Below are 20,135 nucleotides of genomic sequence, written 5' to 3' on the forward strand. Positions count from 1 at the left end.
TAAAAATAACATTATTTGGGGGGGCGGCATGTATATTTGATATTGGTTTGATTGGCTTGATCGGCATCTCTTAAAAAGTGACGTAGCTCTAGTAAAATAGATTTGAATGTTAGTAAAGCTGAAATCTAATTAATAATAATAATAATAATAATTAATAATAATAATAATAATAATAATAATAATAATAATAATAATAATAATAATAATAATAATAATTATTAATAATAATAATTTTATTTATAGGCGCCTTTCAGACCCTCAAGGTCACCTTACAGTAGCACGTAAACAATACCATAAAAAACATACGAAAAATGTGTATATATAGCAAACATGGTAGATAAAATTTAGACATAAACAGTCATAAAAGTATAAAAGCAAATATAAAAACTGAGCAAGGTAAAAATGGCCTAAGACAGATCAGGTGTATGCAATTCTAAACAGATGGGTTTTGAGTAGTGATTTAAGTGGTGAGACAGTGTGTGGTCCGTAGAGCAAGTGGAAGTGCATTCCAAAGTCTCGGGGCAGAACAACTAAAGGCTCTGAGTCCCATGGTAGTCAGGTGAGCAGGTGGAACTGACAGAAGGGAAGCTGAAGAAGAGCGGAGTGTACGAAGGGGCGAGTATGTATGGAGAAGATCGGATACATATGGAGGAGCAAAGTTATGAGGCGCTTTGAAAGTGAGAAGCAGGATCTTGAAATTGACACGGAGGTGAATTGGAAGCCAATGGAGCTGCTTAAGAACAGGTGTTATGTGTTCAGTGGATCTAGTTCTGGAAATAATACGAGCAGCTGTATTTTGAACCAACTGCAGTTTATGGAGGGATTTATGAGGTAAACCATAGAGAAGAGAATTACAGTAATCCAAACGAGATGGGACAAGAGCATTGACAAGTATGGCGGTACTGTGTGGTGTGAGTGAGGGACGAAGACGGTTAATATTACGGAGATGAAAGTAGGAAGACCGAGTGATATTATTTATATGTGCTGTGAAGGACAGAGTGCTATCGAGAATGACACCAAGACTCTTAACCTGAGGGGAGGGTGTGACAACAGAGTTATCAATGGATAACGAAAGACTGTAGTCAGTTTTGATCTGGTGCCTATTAAAATTAATTCTGCCATTAAGTTTAAGAAAGTTGGGAGTAAACCAGACCTTGATTTCACTTAAACAGTCAGAAATGGATGTGGGTGGGAGAGTAGTTGTGGGTTTGGAGGATAGGTAGAACTGGGTGTCATCTGCATAGCAGTGAAACTGGATGTTATGCTTCCTAAAAATATTACCTAGGGGTCGGAGATAGACGATAAAAAGTAAAGGACCCAGGACAGAGCCTTGGGGTACACCGGAATTAACTGGAGTAGATACTGATCTGTGAGGGAGTAATTGAACAAACTGTGAGCGGCCAGAGAGATAAGAAGTAAACCAGGCGAGTACTGTACTATTGATGGCAATAGATGCTAATCTGTGAAGGAGGATGTGGTGGGAGATAGTATCGAAAGCTGCTGTAAGGTCAAGGAGAATGAGGATGGATATAAGTCCAGAATCAGCTGCAAGCAAAAGATCATTGGTGATTTTTACTAGGGCTGTTTCTGTACTGTGACATGAACGGAAGCCGGACTGAAACTGTTCGTACAAGTTATTTCCAATGAGATGATGATGAACCTGTGCAGCCACTATCTTTTCAAGAATTTTTGCTAGGAAAGGGAGATTTGAAATTGGCGTGAAATTATTTAGATTGGAGGGATCTGAACCATTCTTTTTCAGTATTGGAGTTATTATTGCAGTTTTAAGAGAAGAAGGAACAGAACCAGATATAAGAGGAGTGTACGATATTAGCAATCAGTGGGGCAAGAGACGGGAATGAGAGTTTAACAAGATTTGTCGGCAGTGGATCAAGTTTACATGATGATGACGACGACTTTAAGTTAGTAATTATGGAAGATAGCTGAGTTATTGTGGGAAGTTTAAAATTGGATAGAGAGGGTGACAGCTGAGAAGGACAAAAAATGCAGATAGAACAATTGACCATTTCACAGGACGAGGGCAATTGTTGATGAAGATTCTCAATCTTGGTGTAAAAAAAAAAAAAAAAATCCATAAATTTGTTGCAAACTGTGGCAGAGTGTGTATGTATGGCAAAGGTATCTGGGGGTTTAACAATATTATGCAATGTAGAAAACAAAGTGCGAGTGTTTCCTTCAGCAGATTCAATAACAGAGGTGTAGTAAGCAGATTTAGCATGATGAATAGCTTCTTTATAGTGTTGTATATGACTGAGATACATGTCCTTGTGAATAGTAAGTCCTGCTTTCCTGGAGAGATGTTCTAGGTGGCGTCCAGGCGAAGTTCAGATGAGTACCATGGCGCAGAGCGAGAGAAAGAAACAGTTCGAGTTTTTTGGGGAGCCAAGGTATCTAAGAGGTTGATAAGTTCATTGTTATAGTGAGATACCAGGTCGTCTTTGGAAGCTGAGGCATCAATGGTAGGTAAGTTGTTAATGCCACGGGAAAGAGCTGATAGATCAATGCCCCTAATATTTCTAAAAGTAATTGAGCGGTTTAGTTTATTTTTGTATAGTGGGAGACTAGCATTGAATAAAACTAATTTATGGTCTGAAAAAGGCATGTCCAAAACAGCACAATTCTTAGGGGTGACACCAATACAGCAAACAAGATCCAAAATGTGTCCTTTGGAGTGTGTGGGAACGTCCATATATTGGTGTAAGCCAAAATTGTCCAGACAAGATATAAAATCTCTTGTGGCTGAATTTGATGTGTTGTCCATGTGGATGTTAAAATCGCCCAGCAGTAGTATATTTGGAGATAAAAGTAGGGTTTCAGCGAGAAAGTTAGAAAAATCAGTTAAAAAGTCAGAGTTGATTTTAGGTGGACGGTAAACAGCAACTAATACTGTAGGGGTTTGGTCCATTAATTTGAATCAGCATGGATTCAAACGAGGAGTAGGCAGGAGCAGAAAGAGAGGATACCTTATACTTGCTGTTGTACAGGATCGCAAGGCCAACCCCACGTCCCGACACACGGGGCTGGCAGGTGTAAACAAATCCAAACAAATTAAAAAATTAAAGGGTTTATATATGACTACAAATAGGGCTGTTCGATATAACGATATATATCGGATGACGATATAAAAACATCTATCGTTTCATTTTACGCTATCGTTTGTTTCATGGTGTCGCAAAATAAACTGTTTACGGCAATATTTTTTTCATCGTTTTGATGGTCACTGTAGTGGCTATATTCATTTCTTAAAGTTCTCTCTTATATTTAATATAACCACACTACGGACGGACAAGCGGCTGTTTTTATGCGTTGTGGTTAGCAACAATGACGGTAACACCATCGCGTGTCCGCTTGTTTATGTTCCACATGAACCTTTCACAATAAAGCTCAAGATCCTGTTGAGACTTTTCAAAATAAACTGAATCACGTGAAAGAGCAGATTATTTACAGATGAGAATTAAAAAAGAGCCGCCAAGTGCTAAAAAATAAAGCTTAGACTCAAACGTTAGAACAGGCTTTTCCCCGCAGCACGCTGTGTAATAATTGCTCACAAAGAAAACAGCGGCCTTTACAACTTATGTCTAAAAATGTATAGTTTCATGCATCGGTTAAAACACTGGACTCCAGCTACATGACGCGCAGCTGGAAACACTTCCCGCAAGACGAGCTGCCCGAGATTCACAGAATTTACAGAAAATGTTACATTTTTGTGATTTATATCGTTATCGGGACGATAGAATTCTTATATCGGGATATGAGATTTTGGTCATATCGCACAGCCCTAACTACAAATAATCCGAACAGGTGATTGGTGTGTATCTAACCAGGTTATGTCCCCGAATGAATGAGGACAGGAGAATGAATTACACATGTGTACGTGACAATTGAGCAAAAAAGATCTGCAAGGGAATAAATATTTGAATGGAATACAGAAAGTCTGAGAGCCTCACCGTGTTCTGATCCATTACCAATGAACTGTCACCTGATATTGAAATTTAGTTGAATGGAAACACTTCCTCCATAGATTGATGCAAACGGACACAAATGTTTTGCTGCTTCCATGACTAATGCAGCTGAGGGAGTCGAATACCTTCAGTAGCATTAATTGTAATTTTATGATCAAGGGCCTTCAGATTCGGTCTGCTCGTTGCTTATGTTGTTTCATGGTCAAAGTGCATAAAGAGCATAGCAGCATAGTGAAGGAGGTTGCATTGTGTTTGTATGACACTCACTACTTAACATGTGTCGTTGTGGGAATATGACACTATATGGACAAGCTGGCTAGCTACAAAGAGCCTTTGATTCTTGCACAGACAAAAATTCACAACAGCCAGAGAGATGGAGAGGGTGGAATCTTGAGCCCTGGTCAATCAGGTTTGACTGGTTCTTTTAGTGATCTTGTAATCAATGCACGCACACACATACAGTTATGCGCCTTTCTAGATTCCTCCATAGTTGCAGCTGATTTGGCATTAAACAAATAGATACAGGAACAGTACAACCCTGTGTATTCATTGTACGCCTGAAATGTTGTTTACATTGAGACATTCTGAAAGAAGGTGATGACAGGGACTTCTTTTTATTTATTTATTTTCTTCTTAGGTCTTCCTGTCAAAGAAATCATGGAGATAGCAGTGTAGTCAGTAGTCGGCAGCGTTAGTGCTCCTATTTGCATTTCTTTATTCACTTGTTTCCTAACCAGGTAAAACCCTGATCACAAAGATGTTGTAGTAGTTTTTTGAGGTTTTGCTCAAACAGCACTGATTGATATGATTGTATCTGAACTGGAAACTTTATGGGAAATGTTAAACGTAACGTGCCGGTAAATCAGAACTGAGGACCTGTTTCCTTTCACCCGTATTTCGGCTTTCCTAAATGAACTAAACATGGAACAGCAGGGAATTTAATCAAATGGATTGACCCATAATTAGGGAGGCAGAGCAGATCCACAACCAAAATCAGTATCTGAGCTACAGACTTTGGATTAAAGATGCATTGAGTCGGAAGAGTTCTGACCTACAAACGCACCTGAGGACAAAGGGTTTGGCCACACTTATCCTAATCCTGGTGTGTGTTTGGCTAATTTGGGAGTGGTGAGATGTTTCATCAGTGCATAATGCATGTTGAGTAATATAAATAATGGGTGCAGGTGCAGCTGTTTCTATATTCATGGAAGAGGAGAGGTGACTGTGCGTGTCTCTCTGCATGTAGCTATCTCTTCCGTGTGTGTGTGTGTGTGTATGTGTGTGTGTGTGATGGAAATGCATTCAACCTTCACAGAAACTCATTCAATTCAATTCAATTCAATTCAATTTTATTTATATAGCGCCAAATCACAACAAAAGTCGCCTCAAGGCGCTTCATAGATACAGAGAAAAACCCAACAATCATATGACCCCCTATGAGCAAGCACTTTGGCGACAGTGGGAAGGAAAAACTCCCTTTTAACAGGAAGAAACCTCCGGCAGAACCAGGCTCAGGGAGGGGCGGCCATCTGCTGCGACCGGTTGGGGTGAGAGAAGGAAGACAGGATAAAGACATGCTGTGGAAGAGAGACAGAGGTTAATAACAGATATGATTCAATGCAGAGAGGTCTATTAATACATAGTGAGTGAGAAAGGTGACTGGAAAGGAAAAACTCAATGCATCTTGGGAATCCCCCGGCAGCCTACGTCTATTGCAGCATAACTAAGGGAGGATTCAGGGTCACCTGGTCCAGCCCTAACTATATGCTTTAGCAAAAAGGAAAGTTTTAAGCCTAATCTTAAAAGTAGAGATAGTTTCTGTCTCCCGAATCCAAACTGGAAGCTGGTTCCACAGAAGAGGGGCCTGAAAACTGAAGGCTCTGCCTCCCATTCTACTTTTAAATACTCTAGGTATGATGCAGTATCATCATGTGATCTTCCGGCTGACACTGATGTCATTGTTATCAAATCTAAAAAAGTAGGAACAGGCCTGGGCTTATGAATGAGCAATAGGCTAATAACATATATTTTATACTGGTTGTGGTGTACTTTATTCTCCCCCACCCTCACACGCCACACACACAGAGCCAGTATGTGAGACTTTGAGATGTTCATCAATATTTGGTCATCACCATTGGCCTCATTGTTAAGACAAAACACTGACATATGTATTTATTGGTCACAGGTTTTATACCGTGTCCCTGATTAAAATCTGACGCATAGATGAGCTCCATCGTTCCTATTGGATTATCAAGTAAATGATTTACTTGAGGTTTTCTGTAAAATGTGTGAGTGATTGCAGATAAGTGATCATCAGGATTCAGAGCTCACGGCCTTTTCAGTGTTATCAAACCCTCTGCTGAACTTCAGCCTTTACACATGTATTCTACTAGGCAACGGCACCTGACACGCCCTCACATACATGTTCAAACACACGCCCACACAATGGTCACAAAGCTCTTGCACAGGTACAGTTTTTCAGAATAAACTGCTCGCTTATCAGGTTCCGCTTCAGGTTTTCCCAGGCTGCCCTCAGACTTTTAGTCCCCATACTGGACATAAAGTTGGGGTGTGTTGTTCGTGAGATATGTGGGGCACACAGTGTTTTTTACATACCCTTTAATTCCATGACAATAATTCTCACTTTTATTTTTTGCGTGCTCTGTTCTGACTTGCCTGACGTGAACCGTAAATGGTACAAGAAAGTTTGTTTTCTGTGCACAGGTTTAGAGTGGCTGATCTGGAATCAGGAAGGGTCATAAAATTTAAGAAGATATAAGCAATAATAAATGTTTGATCTAATTGTTTTATTTTTTTTTGATGGCAGAGGTTTTCTAGGGCCCTGCTTAATCTTTATACTATCTTTATGGATGTAATAAACCCCATCAGCCTCCCCAACTGCGCTGACTCGCCCTCCTCCTTCTGCTTTGTAACTAGAGACCAGTGGTTATAAAAGCTGTCCTGTGGATCTGCTGCCTTAAAGGGGGCCTATCCTTTGTTATATATGTATATACTGTTACAGTGGCACAGCCTCATACTGAAAATGGTAAAAAATTCAGATTGTGAGGTCAGCATATGTTCTCAGGCTTCAGAGTGCTCGAAAAACCCTGTTATAAGGTTTGTTTGTTCTGTTGGCTCTATATAATGTCATTGATTTCTGGTTGTTAGCACAGAAGCTCCACCCACTTGTTGTTCCGTTTGCAAAGGGGAGCCGATCCAAAGAAAATTGCCTTAAATGAAAAGGCGCTAAGGTGTATTTTGGACAATAGATAAAATGATGCAGTAATGCCCGGTTTAAGATAAATGGGGGTTATTTTGTCCTGTGTGTTGAACAAAGCTACCCTGAAATTAACATGGAGCTGTGATTAAGAATATCGGGGTCCCTTAAAACTATATTGCTGATCATTTTATTTCAGAAGGTAGCATGAAATTTAACAACTGGAAATGCAGGATTTGGCACACAAGGAAAGCCAGATGGGCGATGTTGCCCTCATTGAACTGAACCATAAGTGGTACCAGTCGGCGACTTGTATCTGTTTTTTATGATCAAAGATATTGTTTGGTTCTAAGACGATAACCTAATCGCTGTTCCAACCATGCCATATCTTTTAATCGCAAAATCTCCACAACCACAGTTTGATCTGCAGGTTGGTGGCATTGTTGCTGTATTCACACTCATACAGAGCCAAGAGTTAAAAAACTGTCTGAAATCAGGCTTTTAAAGGAGGATTTATTTGCACATATGCTGATCTTGTTATCTTTGGCCCTGTTTTAATGTGTGCGTCCATTATTGTAACTTAAGGGGAGATATAATAAGCCTTTGTGCCCCTCGCAGCCCTCAAAATGTTTAATTCCCTCTCGCCACATTCATTTAACTCATCCACCCACCCATCCTTTCTCCTCCTCCCTCTCTCCCCATGGCCCCTGACTATAGTTTCAGTGTTGTGTTGGTACCAGGCCACATTTACACCCCACTCTAAACATCTCCTTTGTTTGTTTGTTTTTTTTTTGTCTGTCATTCTTGCAGATTTCTCCTCCTCCTGTTGGGACAGAGCGCTGCTTATGTGTTACTCCTCTATCTCATTCCCTCCATTAAATAAGATTATTCAATCTTTGAGTTTTCTCTTTCTGAAGTGTTGAACCATTCTCATCTTATCATGAGAGGCTAGTCTGAGCTTATGATCTCCATGAGCTTTGGCTTGAAGTTTGGGGGTTGTGGTTTTAAAAAAAGGCCTCAAAGGATTTCTGGTGGTTTAGAATATATGTTGTGAGTATATGTAAGCTTGCTGTATGCCCATTGTATAAGACAGAACAGTAATGCCAGGTCTTAAGTGTCCTGCTTCTTTATAATGCAGTCAATAGGTGTCATTCTTGATGTTCTAATGGGTGAAAGTCATATCAACATTGCAGGCATACTACCCATTGTCTCTCTTAAGGCCTGTGGTGTGTACATAGGCACTCCTCCATAGATACAACCGAAGATGGACAATCAGTTACTGACCTCCCTGAAATGTATGAAAGCGAGTGGAGGAGAAAAGGCACTGGGGTTGAAGTGTTAATCAGGAGATTAGCGCAGCTTTGTTGCTTAGTCCCAACCCTCTTTGAACCTTTACCTGAGTAACACTAATTTGCATTACATACATTTGATTCCTATAGTTAAGCCACAAGTATTTTAACCACAGTGGAAAATCAGTACAGTTTGAGTACAAAGCAAAGAGGAACTCTCAGAGTTGGCTTGTGACTGCTGTTCCTCTTTGGTTAAACAGCGATCAGCTTCACCACACTCTCATGATGGGGTTTAGAGCTTCTGATGTGACTGTATCTGTCCTCATGCAATGAGTAGAATTCCTAATACTGCCTTGCTCCTTTTAGGGGTGGACACTGGGAATCATCTCCCTCTAGCAACTCTATATTTAAAAATTGTTTTGGTTTTGTGCAGTCTTAGTGCTGGTATGTGAGGTTAACTTTTGGCTGTAGTGCCAAGTTATCGACTAATGCTAGAAAGCTTGGTTAGCAACGCACAGATGCACATAACTGCTAATTAGTGCTAAGCAACAGAGTAATAACATACTATAGTTACACAATCTTTGAGTCTGTGTCACACAGAGCCATATTATTTCTATAATTCTACTAAAAACCCAAAACATTGTGGATACGTCCAGCTCGCTGAGACCAAATGTGGAAAGGCAAAGAAAACAGTCTCTTAAATATACATAGCGATGTTTAGTTGAAAATTTCATTTCACAGTTTACTGTGAACCAACCAATATTTAGATTTGAGCTGTTAGGGCTCTTTGGTATACTGGTTTTACAGCATCCATGGTATGAACATTGGTCTACAAGTATGCTCAAGTATGTAATTTCCTCCTTCACTTCCTGGTGGCACTTAATGTTAATTTTGCCTTGAAATCGTCACCCACCAACACTAAATGGCTCCCTTTTTTTTTACTTAATGTATTCTTGTCTTTGGATGGGGTTTTGACTTAAACTACTAAGTAAACAGATTTCTTTGTGGATGCAGATGTCGTTAACATTTTTAAGGTTTTGTGTACCATAAAATTACTACCCCTCAGTGCTTGTTAGAAATTGTGTTATGAATACAATAAAACTACAAGCAGACTCATTAATCATGGATGAAAAATGAGAGAACAAAACTGGATTGTATGAAGTTATAGTTTTGGTATTTGTTCAAGTCCTAATGTGTGAAAGTTTGGGTTATTAGAGTTGATGCATGTCTCTTTTTCGGTGCTCTGTTTAAAATTTATGTGATTAACAAATGTCTAGATATTAGGGATGTCTTTCCTTAAGTGGAAAAGTAGAACCACAAAGAGACGCCACATCTAGTTCATAGTTTTCAGTTGCATTCCGAAAGACTGTTGTGGTTTCAGTTGTGTTGTTTCAGACTAATTTAAAGTAGGTCGCTTGCAGCCTAGATGGGGGTTTTGTTTATTTGTTTCAGGTAAATGGCACATATGTTTAATTTGCTTGAGGCAAACCATATTTGCTTGCTCAATGGCAACAGGACCTGTGATCTTTTTTTAGTCTGCCACGAGAAATAAGGCGATTGATATCAAATACACAACAAAGGAAATTGCAGTCTGCACTTATCATTTAAGTGTGTACACGTATCAAGTGTGAGGGGCACTCTTGTCAATGTTAAAAGAATAATGTAAAATTCACTTTGTTTTTCTGTCTAAAAGATACAGTTTAAAGGTGAGGTCATTTAGCTATAAATAATAGTGACCACTCGGTTAATTGCTGAATTGCTTCCTGTCTTGGTTATTCCAAGTCAGGTGTGCAAACAAAGCGAAACTTTGGCGACTTGTTAGATCAACAGCCTGAGGGACACCTTGTAACCATGGTGCTGTGGCTTTAAATTTCCCTAATAGCTATTGTTTTTGTTTTGTTTTACTACGCAAAACCTCAAAGGCTCACCTTGGCACACTCTTACTGTCGCTGCTCTTTCTTGTGTCACAGAAATGTCCTTTGTTGGCTACCAAGCTGCCATGTGACGCCTCTCAAAGGTGAATATTAAAGCCGTTGATGGCTTCACACATTTTGCTTTTGCTATCATAAAAGGTAATCATTACAGTTGGTTTAGTGAAGTTTTATCCTCATTTACACCTTCAGTGCTTAAAGATTACTGGTGAATAACTCCAGGAAAAGTCATCAGACTATCCATGTTATTGATTTGATGTTTCATGGTTAAACAAGACAAATTTCATGTCTTGACTTCATTTGTGTCTTAAGACCGAACACTGTTGTTCTGATCTAAATTGAATTCTTATTTAACAGTAGCAATGATAAGTATAACTGAACTAAATAGCAGTTATTTACTAGTATAGGGTTGTGTGTTTCACCTTACAAAAGAGGGGGGGAAAAAACTCAAATGTTCCGAGTATGTAACTGTCAGAACTGCCGAGTACTACACCTTTCTTTCACATCCTAAGTAATTTAGTGTCAAACAGGACAAAAGGACTTGTGACTTTCCACATTATTCTTAAATTTGGTTTGGTAAATACCCATTGCACAAATTTGATCGCTTTAGTTTGACTGTTTTGTATCGCGCTTGTTCCTGTTCGCCTAGCCTGTTGATACTGTTCCATTTTATTGCCAAGAAGAAGAAGCAAACAGACACAAAACATGTATGTAATGTTGTTTGTTGATGACGTTAATAGCAAGTCTGTCATCCACTCACTTTGTTTGCAAGTTTGAGATTAGCATGTACTTTAAGCTGGCAGCAGGAAGTTTGATGTTATCTCTTGTTTAGCAGCTGGTTTTGAGCTTTTAAACAAACATGAAATGCTGTTATTTTATTCCATAACTTCTCATATTGATTGATCAGATGTTTTGTAAAAAGCTTAAATTACACTTTTGTAAGAGTAAAGATTACTGTTAAATAAATTATATATATATATTAGGGGTGCAACAATACTCGTATCGATATTGAACCGTTCGATACAGTGCTTTCGGTTCGGTACGCATATGTATCGAACAAGACAAAATTTTCTGTTGAGCGCTCAGTGGATCTGCGTTCAACTACTCCGCCTAGGCTGCACTGTCAAGCGCAGATCCACTGAGCGCAGCGCAAGCTAGCAAGACAGAAGCTAAGCTCGTTGCAACATGGCTACTGCCTCAACGCTACCCGAAACTGAAGCTGTGTCCCAAAACGTTGGCTGCATCCTTCGGAGGACCCGGCCTTCGCGGTCTACGTGGGCCGGGTCCTTCAAAGACACGGACTTGGGCAAAAGTAAAACAGTATGTCGGATGTACCACGCAATGCTCAATTGGTGGGAACTAGTGCGTTAGCGCAGTTAGCTTGTTAACGTGTTGACGCTGTCCAGCCCCACGCACGGGGCGATCCGCGGTAACTCGTTAACGGAGATTTGCCGCGTTATGGCGTTAATGTCATTTTAACGAGATTAACGCTGACAGCACTAGTGGGAACACAACGAATATGACTGCACATTAACGCCGACATCATCCTAGTGCAAAGACAAGTGGAAGCAGACAAAAACAACAAGCACGCATGCTACAAACTTTACCCGAGTCATTTAGACAGTCGTTAGCACATGATTCTCCTTATGGGGACCTGATATGTTTAATATGCTGCTGAGAATATAGCCCAGAAGAAGCGTATAGTATAGCTTTTATTTTGGAAAGAGCCATTTCTCTGTAATAAACTCTCTTTTCCAAAGATGAGTGATTTCTCGATCAGATAGATTTATTATTTTGTTGTTTCAGCAACATTAAATTTAAAAACTGTACTTTTGAGTTAAAATATATATTTATAATTGTAATAAATGACAAATTACAAAAAAAATGTTCATGCCTTTGTATCGAAAAAATATCGAACCGTGACACCAAAGTATCGAACCGAACCAAACCGTGAATTTTGTGTATCATTGCACCCCTAATATACATGTATATATTTATACAGAATTTCTCTTTTTCAGTATAAAGTTGACTTGGGTTTACTGATCTTACAAAAATGATGACTTGAATCTCAACTGGAGGATTGAAACTAAAAGATCCTCTGCTGCTCTAATGCGAGCATTGTTCCTGTGTACTTATGTTTCCACGGCTTGCTCCTTGGAGAGTGTGGTGCTGAGTTCCACAGTGGGTATGATTTATTGTTAGGGGGTTATGTAATAGAGGGTTCACATGTAGGGTTTGTGTACTGTCTTTACTAAAAACAATATACTTTAAAGCGGTATGTGAAGGTTTGAATGTATTTGTCAAGGCAAGAATGTGAGGTGTGTGTTTGCATTACCTGCTGACCGAGACTTGAACAGGTAATATTATATTTATTTAAAAAGTTGGTAAATATTGATGCATATTTAGTGAGGCTTTGCTTAGTAACCAGATGACTGAGTATCTGTCTGCTTTTTGGGGGGATTTTTAAGCTACTTTCATGAAAATGCAGGTAGTATTTTCTTACGTTTTGGGGAGCTGGGTGTCATTTATGTTTTTCAAGCACAGTTTTTGTTTAGTTTTTGGTTTCTTTTTTCACACCAGACGCGTTGTCTAAAATCATCTGTAAAAGCCCAGTTGAGTCAAAAATCGAACACATTGTTAGTTCCTGCAGACTGGGCGTGACTCTGATCAGCTGTTCTCTGTACTGAGTCCTTCTGCAAGCCGCTTTGCAGCCCACGTTCAATTTCATGCTCTTTGTGACTTGGCCATTGTCATGCCTTTTTTTTCTTTTCTTTTCTTTTTCTTTTTCCCTCTGAGGGTATCCTGGTGCTGATCTCCCTGATTTTTGGCTTTCCATGAATGTACATGAGAGGTTCCCAGAAAAGAGCGACACCAAAGCTTTGATTATTTAAAAAAGAAAAGGGGAAAGAATTGTTTATTTCCTGACCTTTTGTATTTATTTCTAGCACAAACAAATACAGGCTCTGTAAACCTGCAGCAGCTTATCCAGGATCACTAACCTCATCCTTGCCAAAAATAGGCCGCAGATCCTCCCATTTTCATGAAAATCTGGTGGGAAATTTACATTCGCAGTAATGGCCACCCTCACCCTGAGCTCACCACACCTGCAGGGTTCACTGATGGAACAAGGCCTGAGTCACTTTTATTTGATCATATGTATAAAGTGGGACGAGGTAGAGCTCATTAAACATTGCATTGCTCACTGTTTCACGTAGGCCGTGGCTGCTGCTGACACAGAGGGTGTGTCTGTTTATTGCTTTCACCATTACGAATCTATGTCACTGCTTGTTTTGGGGTGTGTGTGTGTGCGCAATTATAATTTTAAAAAAAAAATGAAATGGAGGCATGGTAGCAGCTTTAAGCCAGTAGTTTCTGCTTCTGATTAGCGTCACGAGGATAAGTATTCTCATATCTGAACCACATTGGTCATAACCACACAACTGTGGAAGGTTGTTACCGGCTGTAAATTCACAGATACGATGATTTATTGTAATATAAAACAAGGCGCGAGCGAGAGTCACGAAGATGAGAACGTGAAAATCAAGTTAAAGAAGCATTGAGCTCTGCTAGTTCAGGGTGAGCTACAACTTCAACACTATTCTCTCAGGATGAGTATGGTGTGATAACGGGGGGAGGGGGTGTAGCGTTGCCTCTGTGGGTGTTGAATTGCCAAGGCGATGTTAGTAACAAACCACAGGAGGCCTTATGTGTGAATGCAACCAGCTGATGAATATTTCACCTGACTGACGTGGGCTGTCGATCAGAACAGGGCGTTAATCCGACAATTCCCAGAGCTGACTTCATACAAACAGAATGTAACTTGACATGCATTCTAATTTTTTTATGAAGGCCCCAAGGATAATCTGCCCACAGTCTACTGCATGAAGACTTTGCAGGTGGCTTTAAAAGGCCAAGCTGCTCTTATTTTCATGGGAAAGAGCTAATGTATCTTTTTGTGGGTTTTTGTCCGTTTGTTGCTTAGTGCAGTTTTGCATAAATCGATTAATTTGACTAATCAAGGCTTTGTTGACAGAACATCAGTCTATCATAGACCTTTTTGTCCTTTTTTTGTTTTTATTTCTTTGTCATGTGACCTCTTGTTGTTTGCATTTTGCATCTTGATCAGTTTAAAAAAAAACAAAACAAAACAAAACAAAACAAACAAAAAAAAATATTACGCAAGCCTATCAGTCATTAATTGGCTCCAACTCATATTAGGTAGAAGAGATATCAATATCAGATGGTTATGTGCTGTGTCACAACAATTTGGCTCTGGCAAAATATTCAAGAATGGTGTGATGAAGACCAGGACACGTTTATTGTTATGAAGGAAAGGAAGGCTCAGGGTTGAGTAATCAGCATCATGGGCTCATCCGATTAGAATAAGAATAAGCAGTCATCTAATCATTCACAGGGTTCTCCTTTTATTCTCAAATCAATAAAGCAAAGAAGGAAGGAAGGAAAGACACATGGACTGCCAATGCTCAGCTGCCACCCCGTGTGGGAGTGAAGAAAGAGTGAGCCAAAAGTGAATGCAGTCCTTATATAATGTGCGACAGGTGAGTGCAATTGAGGACAAGCACCACACCCAATCAAAGGTGAGAGAACTAAACAAGGTGCATCTGGTGAAGTGAGTGGGTGTGCTGGGATGTGCTAAAAGGTGGGTCTTTACGACATTTATTCTTTATAATGAAGATAATGAAGAGGGCGATCGTGGCTCAAGAGCTGGGAGTTCGCCTTGTAATCGGAAGGTTGCCGGTTCGAGCCCCGGCTCGGACAGTCTCGGTTGTTGTGTTCTTGGGCAAGACACTTCACCTACCGCCTACTGGTGATGGCCAGAGGGGCCGATGGCGTGATATGGCAGCATCGCTTCTGTCAGTCTGCCCCAGGGCAGCTGTGGCTACAACTGTAGCTTGCCTCCACCAGTGTGTGAATGGGTGGATGGGTGTGTAAAGCGCTTTGGGGTCCCTAGGGGGGACTAGTAAAAGCGCTATACAAATACAGGCCATTTACCATTTTTACCATTTCTTTAAAAGTAAATGATGCACTACACAAAACATCTGTTGTGCTTTTATAAATCTTCAGCACTGTGTCTGTATTAGCTACAGCTCATCTTTGGATGTCAGTAATCAGAGGACAAATCTGATCAGCAAAACACTCAGATGGTTTTGGACTCCTTGCATATTCATATCACCTGCTGTCATCATTATCCACATGGCTTCTCTCCAGTTGCAACAGCTGTGCCTTCAGTGCCTTTTTAAATAAGAATTATGTAAACATATGTTTGAGTCATTTGTATTGCGTATTGTATTACATTTATATCTGCATTTCCTTCTGTGCAGCAGAACACAAACTAAACATCACACCAAAGTAATGACTGACTGTCAGTGTTCCAATATGTGATAGCATGATCCTTTGTTGGAGGTGTCCAGCGATACACAACGATTTGAAGGTTAAAAGCATTATGGTATATGTCACACGTGACTGTAACCATTAAAACCCGGTTTATGGGGCTGATAACGACTGTGTGTTGACTATTCTTCCCATCCCATGCAAGGCCACCTGGGTTGGCTGGAAGACTGTTTACTTGGCCTGATAGGGCGAAGGACACTGTCTCAGCTGAACTATGGACACGCACACACATACACTTACACTGATAAGCACTCACACATCCCCCCTCCCCTTCCAACGCCTTCGATGCTTGTTGCCTCCTGGGAACACGAGGCGGGTCTGAGCCCGCGCTGGTGAGTTGGCGCAGTGGCAGGATGGCTGCTGTGTTGCCTGGGATTACTCCTTTTCCCTACCCAACCCTGTTGCTGGTCACGTGCTCTATAATGTTGTGCTGTGGACATTTATGTGCTTTTTTGTGCAGAGGAGTTTTTCTGTTTCATGTTCTCATGCTGTCCTCCTGTAGCCCAGCATGAGTAGAGGTCTCTTTTTTTCCTCTTGTACTTTTCCCATTGTAGTGTACATTTCAGTGTTCTTCTGTAATGCAACCGTTCTCTGACTTGTATCCCCATGTGATGTCTGTGTTGTGTGTGTAAGGTCAGGGGGCGGGTTCATTTCACTGCAGTTTACTGCATGTGGCGAATAAAAGTTGATGATGATGATGATGATGAGGTGTAGCGTATAACAGCGTAAAAGGGCAAAGGGCAGATGGGCCATAATTGTGTGATTCCTGTTCTATTTATATATCTTTACAGAGCCGTAGCTTATGTCATAGGTACTATATTGTGCAGCTGTCTACCTGTTTTGCATAAGCCACGCACTATAAATATGTGTATCTGTCTTTCTCCATCTGTGGTTGGCTTAGGCCATTTTAATAATAAATGATACTTGCTAATGGCATCCTTTTTCCTTTTCTTTTTTTTTTCTTCTTCTTTATCCTCAGACTCTCAGAGCGAGAAATAAAGCCAATAAACAGACCGAAGGAGAAAGGGCACAGCAGACGAAAGAGGATGAGCGCGACCCATACAGCCTCTGCAGCTCTGTGGACCTCGATAAGGTGAGTGCGTGTTTTGAGACAGGGCTAATATGCGATCAAATGAAGAGTGCGTCTTTTCTGCATCTTTTTTGAGTCAATGTGTGCGTTTGCTGAAATTATACAGCAATCGATCAGACACTGGAAACAAAAGGTGGAGGATGACCTAACAAGTGTATTTGCTTACCTGTGACGGGGTAGGTGAACAGCCATCTGGTTATTCACCCTGCTTCATCTGTTTGCAGATTGCATGATTTCCCACACTGCCAGACACAAGCATGTACAAAACAGAAGACAAAGCAGCATGGCTGAACTCCTAAATCTAAGCCAGTTCTGAAAGTCTTGACTCCAAATGGTGCAGGTGTTTTTTGTTTTTTATGATATGTTCATACTAGAAGAGTTTGTCCCTGCGTGCTGAAATCTACCTTCAAGCACACACAGTCAGATATTCGTTTAAACTATGCTCATGTGATGGTGCAGTTTGACACGTGTTTTTCCACTTTAACAGGCTCAGCGCCACAATGACAGATTCAACCAGTCTGTCTCGCTCTCTCTGCTGCCGGGCAACGCTTTATTGAACGAGACCCATGACTCTTGACTTCACACACTTAAGTTTTGCAAGGCCCGGTTTCAAACATCAGTGTTTTTGTGACACAGGGATCTGTCAGTTTAAGCCATTCATTCTGAGGGTTTGCTTCTTCCAGTAACTTGAATCCTGAAGCTCGGACACTCCCTTCACAGATCTCAAACATGGGTAACTGTACCCATGTGCAACACTCATGCAGTTTCTGCGCTATGCTGTTGTTGTTGTTATTATCACCAGCACACTTGTCATGTGCTAGCCTTCCTCATTTTAAAAAAAGAAAAAGGCCCGCCTTTTGTTTTCAAACTGGTTAAGCTGGATCGTAGCTGCTTTAATGTCCTGGTTTCTCGATACTCAGCTTTACTCAACCTAAATCAGTCCGTCCACATTTGCAAGCTGCGTAACACCAGGAATCTGAAGCATGTCTTCAAACTTGGCTTGGGTTTGTTCACCTGTTATTAAACACAGAAACTGGTTTCTGTATCTTTTCTTATGCAAGAAAAGCACCACTGTAAATTTTCAGACTTCTTGATATTTAGAGTAAATGTTGAGCTTGGGGCTTTATATAACCAGCAAATGCTAGCTGGATTGTTTGTTTTTTTTTGTTTGTTTTTTTTAAGTTATCCCAGTATATCCATCAGTAGGTTACACTCAGTCACTGTACAAGTATAAAAGGCAATGTTTTCTACTGTCATTGGTTCCACTTCAATATGACAACAGTGGAATTTAATGTGATCTTCCAGCTTTTTTTTTTTTTTTCTTTTTGTGTGAAATCACTTGTTTGTGGGAAGCTCCTTGCAGTAGCGTGCTCACTCAGCATGTGACAAACACAATTTCACTCCTTTCTTTTTCTTTTTCTTGTTATATACAAGACTGTGTTGTAAAAATGAAACTTTCTCTGTCTGCAATCACATTTTCTATTTTAAAGGTTTTTGACTTTAACATTTCTTTACTTTATTGTGCACATTTATTATTTATTTTTCATCGATATGGCCTTGGTTAAAGCAACAACCAAACTTTGTTATAGCAAAGACAAGCTTCTATTTTCTACTGGCATTGTTTCATTATTCATGTGTGAGAGATGACTGTAAAATGTGTTTTATATGTCAATTACTGCAGTGAGAAGTAGCAGAAAAGGCAGATTTTCATTCGCTTGGCAGGTGTTCATAAGTCGATCTGCATATGGGCAGATTATGTAAACATGTTGACGGATACTTGTGCCTGGTGTGTTCACAGCTCTGATGCAACTCTACCAACTAATTCCCCCCAAAATAAATAAAACAACACGCTGATTTTAATAAATCCAAACCCGAAGGTGTGCATGTGTATATAGTATACCAGAGATGCATACAATTCAATGGATGTGAGCTTTCTCAATGAGTTAAACTGCCTCGGTTGATGCCAGTGTTAGTTGGGACTTAAGCATACAAATCAAAAAATAAAATAAAGATAGATATGCAGAGAAGTGTGGGGATGACTGCAAGTGAGCTTACCAGAACCTCACCCTCGGGATTAAATCAAGTTAGACGTTTGCTTTTCGAGTAATTTACAGTTGATGCCAAGAAGCGGAGAGCATGTGAGACAGAAGATGCAGCATCTCTGGTTTTGCTTTGTTTTTTGGCTCCCCCCTTATTTAAAGTTGAACTTTGTAGTCGTATCAGCAGCTAACAATGCTAAATCTGTGGATAGCTTAAAGTATTTTTTATTTTTTTTGCAGTTCACAGCTGTATTTATGCCTTGAATGAGCAGGGGTAATAAAGGACAGAGATGGTAGTGTTCCAGCGCAGCGCTTCTTCAGGGTCGCTAGCTCCATTAAAACAATGTGATATGTGTCTGGTAGCTAAACAGTCTGCTGCAGTAAACAGCCAACACATGATTAATTGCCGCACACGGAACAGTAAAGGTCCGGTGATTGTGCCAGCCGGTGCCTGATGTCATGATAAGGGTGTCTCTCACACACACAGTCATCATCAGATGGTCACTAAGCATCATTTTGTGACTAATCACAGGAAAGTGTCAGGGTTAAGAGGGAAATTAAGATTAAAGAGTGGACTTGCTGCTTCTCTTTCACTCTTCTCAACTCACACGAGTGGGGCCATAAGGTCAAGTTCTGACTCAGGACTCCTTCCCACCCTGTTTCCTTACCAGAATGATTCCACCTGATATTTCCAAATGTTATAGTGTGAAACCTGACAGTCTTCGCGTCACACACCATGGCAGCCCATTTCCTGTGTGGCTGTAAACACAGGGAACTTGTGAAAAGCTTGTAAAAGCTTTCACTTAGACTTAAGTAAACCTGCAAATGCACACGCACACAACAAGCAAATTTCACATGCAACACTTCCTGGTCTGACCAGTCCTTGGAGCAGTATAGTTTTTAGCTCTATGCTGCCACCTGCTGGAGAAGTTTTGTTTTACTTTTTGGATTTTTTCCCCCCTCCTCGTGTATAGAGAACGGGTTTTACTAATTTCGTTTCGTTGTACTTCTGCAGGATTTGGTGGACTGGCGGAAGCCCCTGGCATGGCAGGTGGGCCACCTCAGAGAGAAATATGATGCGTGGGTACACCAACCAGTTGACAGACCTATCAGACTGTTTGGAAACCCCATCATGGAGGCCATCACTAAAACTTCCTGGTAAGAAAGGAAGCTT

The 20,135-nt window shown here is 40.4% G+C and overlaps 1 protein-coding gene across 1 annotated transcript in view; it reads left to right on the plus strand.

Moving 5' to 3' along the window:
- Positions 1-20,135, plus strand: part of fa2h (fatty acid 2-hydroxylase) — a 34,793-nt gene that overhangs the window by 8,506 nt on the left and 6,152 nt on the right. The window contains exons 2-3 of the mRNA XM_084936263.1: positions 16,812-16,925; positions 19,977-20,119. Of these exons, the coding sequence (XP_084792389.1) occupies positions 16,812-16,925; positions 19,977-20,119 (257 nt within the window). The remainder of the gene's footprint in view (positions 1-16,811; positions 16,926-19,976; positions 20,120-20,135) is intronic.

The sequence above is a fragment of the Perissodus microlepis genome, chromosome 7 (genome assembly GCF_051167445.1).
Source record: "Perissodus microlepis isolate ML-2025 ecotype Zambia chromosome 7, ASM5116744v1, whole genome shotgun sequence".
NCBI classification, from domain to species: domain Eukaryota; kingdom Metazoa; phylum Chordata; class Actinopteri; order Cichliformes; family Cichlidae; genus Perissodus; species Perissodus microlepis.